This window comes from Coturnix japonica, unplaced genomic scaffold (assembly GCF_054131305.1).
Source record: "Coturnix japonica strain WE unplaced genomic scaffold, WE-NBRP24 Scf050, whole genome shotgun sequence".
Taxonomy (NCBI): Eukaryota; Metazoa; Chordata; class Aves; order Galliformes; family Phasianidae; genus Coturnix; species Coturnix japonica.
The window spans coordinates 492,872-506,969 of NW_028188953.1; the positions used below are offsets into that span (position 1 = coordinate 492,872).

Consider the following 14,098-nt stretch of genomic DNA (forward strand, 5'->3'; position numbering starts at 1 on the left):
GGGCACAGGTAGATCCGGGTAACGCATGACAGATGGTGATATCAGGGAGTAACGTTGGAGTGACATTCCTGGGGTGACATTCTCAGGGAGTTTTGTCGGGGACCTGAAGGTCTGTGATTGAAGAACAGTCCTGGGATGGAAGAAAGAATTCTGATCGTTTGAATGGAACTGCTGTTTGTGGCTGTGGCCACAAAGAACTTGCTTTGTAGAGAGAGCTGACCTTGGGCGTTTATCTTGATTTGGCAAAGACTTATTTTGCAAGCAGGTGTTTCACCTGGGCTTTGTGTCGTGCATTGGACAAGCGAGTGCAGTGTGCAAGTGGAAAAAGGCCTGCAGACCCTGGGGAGAATAAAAGTAACTGTGACGTTCTCATTCTCTGAAATAGGATTAATGATATATTTTGACCCAAATTGTGGCCCTCACACACTCCAAAATTGGATTTATTGCATATTTTGACATGAGTTGTGAAGTTCTCACCCTCAGAAGTTGAGTTTTGCCCCTATTATGGCCCAATATATGATGTTCTTACACTCCAAAATAGAGCTAATGACATATTCTAACAGAAATTGTGACACACTCACACCCTGAAATTGAGTTTATGATATATTCTGACCAAAATTGACATGGCAGATATCATTTGTCCTGAAAAAACAAATGGATTTTTCTCAAATTGCTCTGTTATAACAAATTAGAGCCAGGCAGACTGAAGAAATAGGAAAATCTGTCAATCAATCCATCAAAATGCTCTGGCAATCGATGGAACTGTTGGTGCTACAGATACCGCTCGATTTGCCGTTTTTGTTAGAGGTTGTGATAACAGATATAGCGTCAATGAAGAAATGGCTTCTTTGGTGCCATTGAAAGTCAAAACTAAATCTCCGGAGCTGTATGAAGCAATAAAAGCAACATTAAAGTGATTTTCTTTCTCCTTTCACAGCACCTGTGTCTCCAGCATCCCTTCCCCCCCACCCCCAAGCCTTTCCACGATTCTGTTTCCGTGATGTCAATGTGGAAACCTCAGCTGTGGTCTCCTGCTGCTCCAGATGAGTGCCAATCCTCTCCCACCACACAGTGCACACAAGCCCAGGAGGAACCTGGCCATGGCAGCAGAACAGATCTGCATCCTGGAAGGGATGTGAGGTCACAATGCCTGCCGTGCTCGATGAGGTCACAGTGCTCAGTGTGTGTACCCCAGCTGTTCCGTGCTGGCCCCAGCACTTGCTGTGGCTGCAGCGGTGGTGGTGGCAGCATGGCACGAGTGTGGGGGGCCGTGTCCCCCGCCCGCCTTGCTCTCCTCCTCCTACTGATGGCCATGTGTTCCAAGGAGACTTGTGGTGCGCCGTGGCGAGCTCCAGCAGCAGGTGGGTGGGCAAAGATGGGACCAAGTGTAACTACAGGCCAGAGGTCCAGGCTGTTGTCCCTGTGCCACACTGCCCCGGGGCTGCCTTTCTGCAAGGGTTTATTGGGAAGGGGGCCAAGCAGCACCCCAGGAGCCAGGTGTGGGCTGAAGCAGCGCTCCACCAGGGCTGGCTCCAGCTATGCCAGGCCATGGCTCTGCTGCTGGCTGAGCCCACCCTGGAGGTGTCCTATGGGAAAGCTCAGAAGAAGCGTGCTGGGAAAAGTGTGAGCATTTCTGCTCTGGCTTCCCAGTGCTCCCCACAGGCAAATCCCAGTTCCCAACAGAGACACCCAGCTGGAGCCCAGAGGAAGGAACAGGCATCGTTTCCTCTGGTGCTTTAGTGGGAGATCCAGCAAGGAGCTCCCAGTAAGAAAGCCCTGACGGGCTGTATACCCTTCCATGAGGTCCCAGAGGTGTGTTACAAGTGGCCTGGAGAGGGCCTTTGAAAAGCTGCCGAGTGCCAGGCTCCAGGTCACCCCGGTTATTCTCTAGCTTTGGCAATCACGGTCTGAGTCTCCCATTCCATTACCTGACCAGTCCCCAGTCACTAAGGGAGAAGGCGCAACATGCAATGGGAACATCTCTCATCTGTTCTTGATTTTAGATGATGATGTTGGAGTTCCTTATCCAGATGTTTTGATGGATACTGATTTTGTGCCTCAGGGGAAACCCAGAGGTAAGTTGTGTCTGTTTCCTGGAAGACAGAAAAATGAGCGCTGCAATAGTTTATTCAGGTACTTAAGAACCTCCAAAGGTCTTTCAAGTCTCTTTGTGCCTTAAAGGCTGTACACAGATCAGCTGAGAGTAGTTCTTTACTTGGAGAGTTGTCCCATTTCAGTGGGAAGGCAGCCCTTGCCACTCTTTGGAGGAGAGAACCGATGCCTTTGCTGTTTGGGCCATGTCATTCCCCGACCTGCTGCCAGTCTTTGCAGGTCACTGCAGAAAAACCAGGCCCCAGTGTGCTGTGGAAGCTCTCCTCACCTGTGTCTGGTCACACTTGTGCCTGCAGGCCCTCTTGGTGGATTACCAGAATGGAGACCTGTCCCTGAACCTGGGGTGGATGCCAGAGGTAAGTCACCAGTCTTCACCTCATGATCTTTGCTCATATTTGGTTGTGGAAGTTCAGGAAGGGTTCAGCTTTTTGCTGCCTGGTGGTTTCTCGTCCATGAGAAGCTTGGGCAGTCACTGTTCCTTGGGTGCTGTGTGCACCCACTGTCCCATTGGCTTTCTCTCCATCCATCGGAGATCTTTCTAGTAAGAAAACCCCAACGTTCTTCCATGCTGTCTCTGAGGACTGTTTCACGTGGCCTGGAGAGAGTATCTGCAAAGCTGCTGAGTGCCAGCCAACTGCCCACCTGGCCCCTCTGCAAATTTCAACCCAGCTCTGCCTCCTCTGTGCCTGCGCCATGCCCAGACTTTGCCTTTCTCTCATTCTTCACAGCGCTGTCAAATCCCAGGGAAGCCCACCACAACGGGGTCTATCGTTTTCTGAGGAATCCAGGTAAGCAGCGATCTGGCAGGAGTTCATAAGCAGGAGAAACATCCTGAAAACTCGGAGCGTGCAAGTTGTGCCCATGCCGGGGGGAAGGAAAAGGGGAGAAACAGGTTCAGGTGCTGCTGAGGGGCCCTGACTTTGCCCCCGAGGAGTGGGGTCTGAGTAGGGGGGGAGAGCTCAGGGCAGCACTCCCTGCACAACACGACCGTGGTTCTTGTCCACGTCACTCTTAGCAGGAACTGATTAAACAGATGCACACACTCTCCTTCTGCTCTAATGAGTTTTGTTTAGTCAGACGACGTGTCCCAAAGGGTCACGGTGTGCCGGCCTGCGGCAGCACTACCCAGCCTCACAAGGCAAGGGTAGGTGAGTGCAAAAGAAATGTTAGAGCATGATGGAGAAGAAGGAGCAAATCTGGCAGAGCCAGAGCGTACCCAAAGCTGAGAGGCAAAATAGAGGCTCCAGAGCGCCTCGATGCGCGTTGCCTTTGGGAGTTCCCTTTGCTTCCCCTGGAAGCAGGGAAGCATTGCAGCCTGAGGATTTTCACTTGTTCCAGGAGGCCAACAAAATGGAAAAGAATTGTGTAGCAATGTCAGACCTCCTTGAGATTTCCATTAGAGTACAAGACACAGCAATGACCATGTTGTTCCTCCAGGTGTGCCTGGTGCAGGACGTGCAAACGCCGAGCAAGTTAAAGTTGGTTGGAAGTTCTACCTGATAGTTGCTGGAGCTTCCTTGGGTTCCCTATTGCTGGGGATGCTTCTGTGCTGGCTTCTTATTTACTGGTACAGGAACAGAAAGTGAGTTGTTGACCCCCATCCCCATCCTGCCCAACTCTTTACTGTAGGGCTGCTGTGGGCCAGGAGGCGTTTCTAGTTAAAGCAGCGTAAAGAGACCAGTTAATTGTTGGCTCACACGGTCTGTGATTGACGCAGTTAGATGTTGTCATTGGCTTCAGCCCATCCTTACTGCTGGGCCAGAGACAGGCTGGGAGCTGAGGGTGGCTCTTTGCCATGCGCTGTGAGAAAGCAGAGCAGGGGCTCTCCTGTGCCCTCAGCACGTTCCTCTCTTTGCAGGCGCCGCTGGGAAGCTAAAACATGGGCTAAACAAACCCAGGACAATACCATCATCTACAGGTCACTGCCAAGCTTCCTACCTGGACTGGATGTCTGACAAGCCCAGCAGCCCCCGGTCCCGACGGGCATCAACGCCGCCCCCCCGTCCCCCACCACCATCCTTCGGGGGACAGAAAGAACCCACCCGGGGTGGAGGCTTGCGGTCATCGGCCAGCACTGAAACAACGTCTGACCGGCAGATGAGCGACAGGCCCAGCAGCCCCCGGCCCCACCGGGCATCATCGCCGCCCCCCCACACCCCCACCGCCATCCTTCAGGGGGCGGGAGCGGTCCCCTCAGCTCCGGAGCATCACCCAGCACCCGGACAACTGCTGCCTTGGGGAAGCATGAGAGGCCCGGCAGCCCCCAGCCCCCAGCACCAACTCTGCCCTCTTCCTCCCCTCCAGCATCCATCAGGGGACGCAGAGTGCAGAGGTGGGGAAACAGTCCAAGAGACAGACAACCACTGCCTGGGGGAAGCATAACCAGCCCAGCAGCCCCCCACCTCCCCAGGCACCGTCACCACCCTCCCCCTCCCCTCCACCATCCTTTATTAGGTAGAAGCGCCCCCGCCCCACCGTGTCAGCTTAGGGGCATCAGACACCTGGAAAACCACTGCCAGGGTGAAACAGACCAGGCCCAGCAGCCCCCAGCCCTTCCCCAGCACCACCTCTGCCCTCCTGCTCCTCTCCACCATCCATCAGGAGGTGGGAGCACCCCCAGTGGGTTGGTTTGGGGCACCATCTGACATCCACAGAACCACTGCTGTCATCAACCAGAGTTTTCCAGGCCCCACACTACCAATAAATTGATAGTTATACTACAGTTGTCCGTGTACTGTTGTCGTGTCATTACCTGACCCACTACCAGACCCTCACACAAATGCAGCACAGCAGGCAGGGCAGAAACAGCCCCATGGGATCCAGAGGCTTCCAGAGACTTGGATGGGCCCTGAGATACAACACCACCAGCACAAGTGATCCTGCATTGACAGGAAGCCTGTGGGATGCCCAGAAGAGAAATGTGGGCTGAGTTTCCTGCTTTCTGTGCAAACACTGGAAGGCCAAAAGCCGGCTGGCCGGCCTGGGGATTCCTATGCAGCCTGCCCGGGGCTCAGTGCCAGGCAACAAAATGGCTGCCTGACCTGCTGGGCCTGTGAGGCCAAAAGCCGGCCAGGCAGTCGGGGGGGACCTTGCCAGGCCTGAAGCTGGTCATGCGGTTAGGGGGGCCCTGTTAGGCTAAAAGCCAGCTGTCTGCTCTGGGGGGCACTGCCAGCTCCAATGCCTGCAGGCCGGGGAAGCCCTTCCAGGCCAAAAGCCTGCAGGCCGGGGTCCCTGCCAGGCATGGATTTAGGCCCCGGGGCTGGTGATGGCCTCTCAGGCTGTGGCTTGATGCCTTGGGGCTGGTGCCGGCCTGCCTGGATGTGCTGGGAATGCAACCTTGGTTCTGCATCACAGTTTGAACAGGGCAGTTAGGAGCATGTTTTAGAAATACACAAGGTTCCACCCATGCAGTGGTTATTCCTGTGCCTGTGTTCCAAAGCCCAGGCTCCATGAAGGTCAGCACTGTTTTAGTGTTGACCTTGATTGGAACAGAGTTGGATCGTAGGAGGCAGTGTGATCCCACAGAGATGGCATTGAGCAGGAGGAGGAAGAAACCTGTTTGTGAATGGCCAGGTTGAGCCAAACACAGCGTGTCGTGTTGTGTTGCAGAAGCACGGAATGGCTGATGTTGGAATGGAGATCTGGGCCCATCTGGTCCAGGACCTGCTGTAACAGGGCCAGCAGAATTGGTGCCCAGGAACACATCCGATGGGTTTGGAGATCTCCCAGAGGAAACCCCACAGCCTCTCTGGGTCTCTGTGCCAGTGCTGCAGCACTTACACAGTGCAGGAGTGCTCCTGACATTTGGTGGCAACCTCTGGTCCTGGCACTTGGCTCCACTGGATGCTCCACTCAGCCCCTTCTCTCAGGCTTTTGTCATAGAAGAGTTCTCTTTGGGTCCTGTGGGTTCCTGCCCCTGACAGACTGTGGGAACAGACCACCCCCGTGGCCCCACCCTGGCAATTTGTCACTTGCCAAGGACAGAGGGGACAAAGAGGCAGAGGTAGGGGCAGGTGATAAGGAGGGCAGAAACAGCCCCATCCCTGTCCCCTTGTCTGTAACGGCAAGTGCTGGCCGTGGTGTGTAGAGCCCCAGAGGGAACCTTAGAGGTCATAGCTTGTAGGCAAAGCAGAAGCGTATGGTGCATAGCTTACGGGGCAAAGCTGTGGGGGTTATGGGACAGAGCATCAAGGGCAGTGGTGGTTCTATCGGACACAGCCAAAAAAGGAGGCTTAGAGGCCTTAACAGCCCTGTAGAGCCTAAAGTCCTTGAAGCTTAAGGGTAGGCCTGGAGCCGAGGTACTAAAGGGCTGGACTGGAAGCACTGAGGTTTTGAGGGCCTGATGCACAGAGGGAGGCCAAAAAAGAGACCACGAGTCCATGAGCATTGACGGCACAAAGGAAGGCTTAGAGCTGTAATGGAGAACACACCTGGAGGCACAGATGCCTGAAAGCTGTCCTAGAGGCATAAGGGGAGGCCTAAAGGCTTAGAGATTGCCCAGGATGCTTAGAGGCCTTAAGGTAAAACAGCCTGGAGGGAGGCCCAGAGCCTGGCCAAGAGGCCTTACAGCTTAGTAGTCTTGAGGCCAAAGGGAGGCATGGAGGCCAAGCAAGAGAAAGCCTAGAAGAGCAGAGGCCAAGAGGAGCTGGGGGTTGTACTTGTACCTCGAGGTCTGGACACCTACAGCCCAAGAAGCCTGAAGGCCTTGAAGCTGGACTAGAGGTCTTGAGACAGAGAGGCCAAGAGAGCCACAGGGTGGCCCAGGGGCACTCAGGCACCAAAGAAGGTGCAGGGGTGTATGGACATAGACACCTATGGGAGGGCTTAGAGACATGGAGGTGCAGAGGAAGGCTGAGATGGCTAGAGGACTAGAGGCCTCTCTCCTTACCTGCAGGCCACGTCTAGTGCTCTCTCTCACTGGCATTCATGGTCTCTCAGCCTCTTGAAAAGCTTCTTGTTCCATAGGTCTCCTTTAACCCCTTGGTTACTAGGCGTAGGCCCTCAGGGCCACCACACAGGCCTGTAGGAATTAGGCCTTAAGGCCGCTGATGATCCACTCCTCTTTGATGGCTGACCAGAGGTGACGGCTGATGAGAGGTTTTGCCCAGGAGAAGGGAGCAGGGCGGCCTATCTGGGCCCAGTGCCCAGCAACAGCCTCCTGCTGCAGTTCCCTGCAGGACGCTGGTGACTGTCACAGGCTCTGCTGCAGAACACAGACATCAGGACGCTAAGTGCTGGCTTCAGTTTAACTCTTTATTTCCTCTCTCCCTTTGAGCATCCTCTATGACCATAACTGACCGGTCCTGACTGCACAGCACTTCCCATTCACACACACAACTCCATCAGTAAGAAACAAAACAAGAGAGAAAGTACCAATCTGAACAGCCAGCAGGACCTGGCTAAGCTCTGCTGTGTGAACTACCCCTGGATCTGAGGGGTCACTGTCGGGAAGTGCCCGCTGTGACAGAAGCCAGCCACCAGGGACATCCCTACATCCAGCACATCAGCATCAATGGAGCCAAGGATGGGGGCTGGAGATCCTTCTGCAGAAGGCCACCTGATCCCAGAGCAGCCATTGCAATGTGCTCTGCAGCTCTGTCAAATACAGCCAGTGGAGGTCAACAGACACAACTTGAGCATGGGGCCGGGGGGTTGGGGAACACAAGCAGTGCCCTCCAGGCATGCAGCAGGGCTGCTGGCTGCTCATGGCAGTGCCTTGGGGTTTCCAAAGCACAGTTTCCACACTTTTCCAGGGTTGGACGGGACTTTCAGTCCATTTCCCCATTGGGATTCTCTCCCTTGCAGGTGATGCTGATGAAGCCCCAGGAGCCCAAGGCGGCACGTGGCGCAAACTAAGAGCTGCAGGTGTCGGCAGCGTGACCTATGACTTCTTCCTGCTTGGGGTGCAAGGCCGAGAAGGCGTGGAGGGCTGCAGGCCAGCCAGGAGATGTCACAGCACGGATGGAATCATCCAGAGCCTGTGTGCTGTCACAATGCGCTGCCATGACATCGCCGGGCCCTCCCCAAGGACAGCCGGCCACTGGTTCCAGGAGCATCATTTGTGAGCTGTGCAGCCCGCAGCCGCTCGCCGTGCCCTGTGCCTGAGAGCAGCCCCAGCAGCAGACCAGCTCAGCCTCATCGCGTTCATCCTCCAAGGCTCAGAGAGTTGAGGGAGAGCTCCTGCACACTTCAGGCTGCAGAGCCCAGCTTGGCTCTGGTGTGTGTGAGGGGCATGTAGCACGAGACTGGCAGGACTGGCAGTGAGCAGGAGAAATTGCTGCCGGCCCTTCCGGCTCAGGAACTCCCGTCAGTAACTGCTCTGCTCTTGCCTTTAGGTTTGGAGAACATGTCTAACAACATGGACGAAGCCTGGGTGGGGACCTGGAGACCCCATCGCCCACGTGGCCTCATCTCGGCCCAGTTCCCCAGCCCCGGGCCCAAATACTCCATCCCGGGGACAACAGGTACAGTGACCATCCCCAGGGCGTGAGGCGCATTGGGGACATCACGGGGCAGAGCAGCTCCCCAGCCTTGCCCCGTTCTGGCAGAGCCTCCTGGCTCTCTGGCACAGCTGCAAGAAGGAAGACCAATGCTGCTGGTGCTGCTCCTTGTGACCCAAGGGGCCAAAGGAGCTGGAAACATGCAGCTGCACAGGGGTGTGCTCTCTTCTGCTTTTCCTCCTAGGTTACGTGGGCCACAGCCCCACCAAAAACCGTGCCCCCGCGTACACCTTTAGAGGGACCAAACGGCCTGCGGCAGGGAGCTGCGGGCCAGGTCCCTGCTACTTTGTGGAGCCGGCCATCACCAGGAATGGCAAGTACGTGGTTCCAGGCGCCCACCTCCAAGGACGACCCACCACCAAGACCACCGTCACCCCCGGACCAAGTGAGTACCAATGCTGCAGTGTCCCCACGTGCTGCAGTGTCCCCGTGTGCTGCCTGTGTCCCCCAGCAATTGTGCAGCTCTTCAGAGGACTCTTTCTGGCTGCAGAAGGAGACCAGCCCTTCACAGCTTTCTTCCTCTTCTCCTCCGGCCCAGGTGACTACCGCACCGAAGCAGCCAACAGGCACGTCTTCAAGTGCCCACCGGTGCAGTCCATGGCCTTCCGGCGGGAGCCCCTCCGCACAGACCGCCCTCCAGGTACGTGACCCTGGCAAAGGGAGACCCTTCAGCCTGAGCATCCTCCAGGGACGGGCTGCTGCTCAGAGGGGCAACACGTCCCTCCTGCTCCCACCAGCGGGCTGTGCAGGCTGCCCCTCGCTGCTGCTTCCATCTCCTCCATCCCCTCACGCACACACTCTCTGCTGCTCCTCCTGCAGGTCCTGGTACTTACACACTGCCCAGGCTGATGGGGCCCAACACAGCCTACACATCGGCCAGCCCCTGCTACTCCATCAGGGGAAGGAGCCAGCGCGGTCGCTTTGACGAGGACCTTGCCAAGGTGAGTTCTGCTGCTCTTCTCTTCCATGTTAGCATCCAAAACCAGGCTCCTCTCCCTGTGCCACAGGGGCTTCCAGCCCTGCTGCAGCTTTGCTTAATGCAGCCTTCCAGGGAAAGAGAGAGCCTTGAACGTGACCCCAGCCCCGTGTGGCCATGACTCTCTTGCAGACTCCAGGTCCTGCGGCGCTCCCCAGAGTGGCCGTGGATGTGTACAAGAAAAGGGCGCCCGCATACACCATGGCAGCCCGACCAAAACATGGAGAGGGCAAAGCAGTGAAGCCCTGGCCGGCAGACTACAACGTAGGCCAGGTAAGGCAGCTGCTCAGCTCTTCCCCTCTGCTTCACAAGCACAGCCTTCACGCCTCTCCCCCCTCCCCTGAGGCTACCCCACATCTCCCTTGCAGGGAGCGAGGGCAGCAAAGAAGGGCCCTTGCTGATCTGCCTTTCCTTTCTGCCCTTCCAGGTGACGCTGATCAAGCCCCAGGCGCCTGCCTCCACTTTTGGGATCCGGCATTCCCTCTACACAACCCCCCTCATTGCGGAATAAGACAGCACAGTCTGGAAGGCCGTTGGGGGGGAGAAGAGAGTAGCCAACATCCCGTCTCCTTCTGATCCCATTTCCCTTCCTCCAGTTGGACTTTTGCCCGTTATACTATTAGATGTTAGTGTTAGGAGTAAGTCATTAATAAATTAATTAAAAACCTTATGTAGACCTTCTTGTTACTCCTTTTTCCTCACTGCTACACACAGGAATGCGCTGCCGCTCCCTGAAGCCTTTCTAACATCAGCGCATAGGAAAACGCTGATGCTTTATCAGTCATTTGCATTACTGAGGGGTTCTGTGTGGTCACTGGGGATCTCTGCGATCCCTATGCGTCTCTATGGTGTCCTTATCGATCTCTATCAGGTCCCTAGCGTGGCTCTGTGTGGTGATATGGGGTCCCAATGGGCCTCTTTGGGTTGATATGGGTTCTCTAAGGGTCTCTTTGGGATCCCTAAGGGTCTCTATGGGGTGATATGGGAACCCTATGGATCATTATGGGGTTACTAAGGGGCAATATGGGGTCCCTGTGGGGTCAATCGAGGCTCTGTGGGGCTCTATGGGATCACAAGAGGTCTTCATGGGTCCCTAAGGGGCTCTTTGGGGTAATATTGTGCTCTATGAAGCTCACTGGGGTCCCTGAGAGGCTCTCTGGAGTCCCTGTGGACCTCTTTGGAGTCTGCTTGGGGCTCTATGAGATGATACGGGGTGATACGAGGTCCCTATGGGGCTCTTTGGGGTTTCTGAGGAGCTCTTTGGGGATTGTTGGCTCCCTATGGGGGTCTGCAAAGTGAGTAAACGCTGATGCTTTATCAGTCATTTGCATTACTGAGGTCTGCCACGTGCTGAAGTAAGGAATGAAGGGAGCAAATAGCAAAGGAAGGCGGCCGTGGGCAGTGCCGCCCTTCCAGCACCATCAGGTAGATGTGAGTGAGTTGCCTGGGGCTGAGTGACTTAAAGACCTGCTGGTGATCATCTGCCAGCTTACAGGATGGCCAGCAGCATTTCCTGTACCCGTGACAACACCTGGCTTGGCCATAAAGACATTCCTGGAACAAAGGTTGAAGGGAAAATAATGAAACACGGAGGCAAAAAGAGAATAAAAAGCAAAGGACGGCAACAAAGATAGAGAAAGCAATGTTTGGGTTGGAAGAGATCTGGAAGATCACACGGTTCCAACCCCCCTGCAGTAGGCAGGGACACCTCCCTCTACACCAGGGTGCTCCCAAGTCCCACCCAGCCCGGCTTTGTGCACATAAAGACAAGCAATGTCTGCCCCCTGAAACCTGTAACAGCCACTCAAGGGGACACACAGCACCTCTCATCATTTCATTACTCTGCAGACAAGGTTTAAAAGCAGAGCACTGACCCGTAACCAGCAAAGCATCTTCCAGGTCTCCAGACCTCCCAGGTTTAATGATGTCTGTTATGTCCTTGATAGAAATGCCCCTGTACACATCAAAAACTAGGAGGAAGAGTCCACGGTAGAGAGTCAGAGAGATCCAAAGGGCCATTTGGCAAGAACAAGCTCCTCACATGCTGCAAGAACATTCTATCGTTCCTGCAGCACTGCCAGATATATCAGGACCGTCCCACTAAAATAATTCATTTCCATTGCTAACAGTCCTGCTAATTGGCCTACCACAGCTGTTACCATTTTCAAGACCTTCTACTTCAAGCTGGCAGATGAATTTCTCAGCTCCTCTCCCCCTGCCCCAATGGTGGTCACACTCCACGACCTCTGCTTTCCACGCTAGAGCAGCAGCAAATTGTACTTAGGTTTCTGAAGTCCCTTCCAGTCTCAGAAGGGAATGAAACAGACCAAAGGGAATGGATGCAATGGGGCTCTCACTAAGACACCTGCTGACCCAGAAGAGCTTGCACTTACTCAACACCTATGAAGCTCCTATAAAAGCATCACACACAAATAAGGAAGGGAAGAAAAACCCAGGACGCTGTGGAGGGGTCCTACCTCTGAGCAGGTGATGCCTGTTCCATGTACAGAGGACGGACATAAATTGTACCTCATCTATTCCCCACTTCCTCTCCCCCGCTACGTACAGGCACATATAGACATTATGGATGGCAAAGTAAGGCTCGTGGAGAAGCCTGGGTATACACAAGGTCTTTAATTAATTGGTGGTAGAAAACTGCTGGCCTGTACGTGTCCAGATCATGGATGTTTTCCAAAAAGCACCTTCCAGGCATGGCAACTCACAGCTGAAATGTCATTGCCCCTGCCAAGTAACTTGCCTGCCTAGAGACGTCTCATTAGAGACTCGCAAACAAGAGCAGAACCCATTTATTCCCATTTCACAGGTTGGCTTCTCTTCACCACACATCACATGCACAAGAACACATTGCTCTTGCAAGGAAGCACGTTCCTACACACCACAGCATCCTGCTGAGCAAGGGCATCATCCACATACATTCCCTCATCTCTGTTACCCTGCAAAGGTTCAAGGACAGAAGACACCGCTCAGCACAGCATCTACTGGAAGCAACCCTTGAGAATTCCCCACTCAGAAACAGCTGCTGGAGATGGCTATTGGAGGCCTTCAAAGGGAATACTAGCTCACAAACACAGTGACGCATCTCAAATGTGCTTTGGGCTTCCTTCTGAAACGAGCAGCAACCCACTTTACTGGGACATTGAGAAAAGAGCCCCTGGCATTCATGCACACCCAGAGTCAGAATCCCCTCCCTGCACAAGATGGGTTTGAGGAGCAGGCCATGAGACACATCGGGTGAGAAAAAGCCAGCCTGGAGCTCCTCACCGCTGAGCACAGAGCTGCACCCACAAGAAGATTCAACCCCTTCTCCCCTCGCCTTGGCTCACTTGGCCAGAACTTCAGCAATTACAAAAGGAAGATTTGCAAACCTTCACAGCCCTCCTCACTTTGTGCACATCAGACATGGCGGTGGGAGTCATCATCCCCACCATCACCCTCTCAAAATTCCCACTCAGCAACGTCAAGTCACCAATCAAATCCTAGAAAGCCAAGAGAGGAGGAAGGAGGTGGCAGAAGGTGCAGCCTTCCAGGACAGACAGAACTGAGCTGTTCCCCACTTCTCTTTAGGCTCTAGCCCTCCTTGCATCAACAACTGCTCTGAACTGAACAAGAACAAAACAACCTTGGTCAAGGAAATTCTCCGCCGACCTTTCTCTCACGGAGATTGGGTCCTTTTTCACTTTTCACCCAAGTGACACAACCGCCTTCACACATCTCTGTAGACCTTTTAGGTGATCGGAACTTGCTGACGTTGGGAAGCATTTAGTTTGGTCAAGATGTCAATGATGATCTCTTCATCCGTGCCTGCAAGAAACAAATGGAAGCCAGTCAGGCTGCTTGCACAAGAATCAGAAGTGCCCTCTGGTCTTGTGCCGCCTCCAGTCCCCTGCACAGCCAGTTCTCAACAGCCCCAGGACTACATCCATGCACACAAAGCTGCCAGGACACACTCCACCAGAGGAGCTGTATTTCAGGACATAGGAAAGGCAGTTGTCTTTCCACTTCCCAACTATTTTATGGCAGCTGTGCAGCAGAGCAATGCAAGCAGCTGCGCTTCCCTGGAACGAACCACCAGAGCAGCCATTCCCAGTGCTGGGGAAAAAAACAAGAAATAAAGTTGACCTGTGGAGGGAGATCAACTTAGCAGAGCCCTTCATGGCCTTCCTGAGTGCTGTGCTTCTTGCTCAGCGCTGAAGCTCAAGATCCCCTTGATTGTTGCCTAAGGCCACAAGAAAAGGATTTAGCAAAGGCAGACTTGCGCCCATGCACACAGAGAGTTGAATTGAAACAAAACATAGCACATCATACACGTGAACATGGAGATAGTAAAACTCCACCCACACAAGTGATGTTGTATCAGACTTCTGTCTCAGGCAGCAGTCTATTCTAAGGGGACTACATCTACCGCTCTCCCCCCGTCCACCCAGCTAGTGACATCTTCATAAAAGGCCACCAGGTTGGTCGAGCACGACCTCCCCTTGGTGAACCCATG

General features: G+C 54.3%; 2 protein-coding genes across 2 annotated transcripts in view; both read left to right on the forward strand.

Moving 5' to 3' along the window:
- LOC146752125 (uncharacterized) overlaps positions 1 to 8,228 on the forward strand; it is a 119,267-nt gene extending 111,039 nt beyond the window's left edge. Inside the window, exon 2 of the mRNA XM_085532980.1 lies at positions 8,146 to 8,228. Coding sequence (XP_085389106.1) covers positions 8,146 to 8,217 — 72 coding nt within the window. The 3' untranslated portion in view covers positions 8,218 to 8,228. The remainder of the gene's footprint in view (positions 1 to 8,145) is intronic.
- A 230-nt stretch (positions 8,229 to 8,458) lies between these two features.
- On the forward strand, positions 8,459 to 10,099 carry LOC146752138 (ciliary microtubule associated protein 1A-like). The gene is made up of 6 exons (XM_085532652.1): positions 8,459 to 8,576; positions 8,797 to 8,997; positions 9,151 to 9,252; positions 9,432 to 9,553; positions 9,721 to 9,861; positions 10,016 to 10,099. Exons 1-6 carry the CDS (start codon positions 8,459 to 8,461, stop codon positions 10,097 to 10,099), a joined length of 768 nt encoding a protein of 255 aa, XP_085388778.1.
- Positions 10,100 to 14,098: the final 3,999 nt, after the last annotated feature.

Bases quoted from the DNA above. Each gene is read 5' to 3' on its own strand.
- LOC146752138 (XM_085532652.1), top strand. From the start codon at position 8,459: ATGTCTAACAACATGGACGAAGCCTGGGTGGGGACCTGGAGACCCCAT. The intron at 9,253-9,431 runs GTACGTGACCCT...CTCCTCCTGCAG, and splicing joins CCGCACAGACCGCCCTCCAG to GTCCTGGTACTTACACACTG. The intron at 9,862-10,015 runs GTAAGGCAGCTG...CTGCCCTTCCAG, and splicing joins CAGACTACAACGTAGGCCAG to GTGACGCTGATCAAGCCCCA.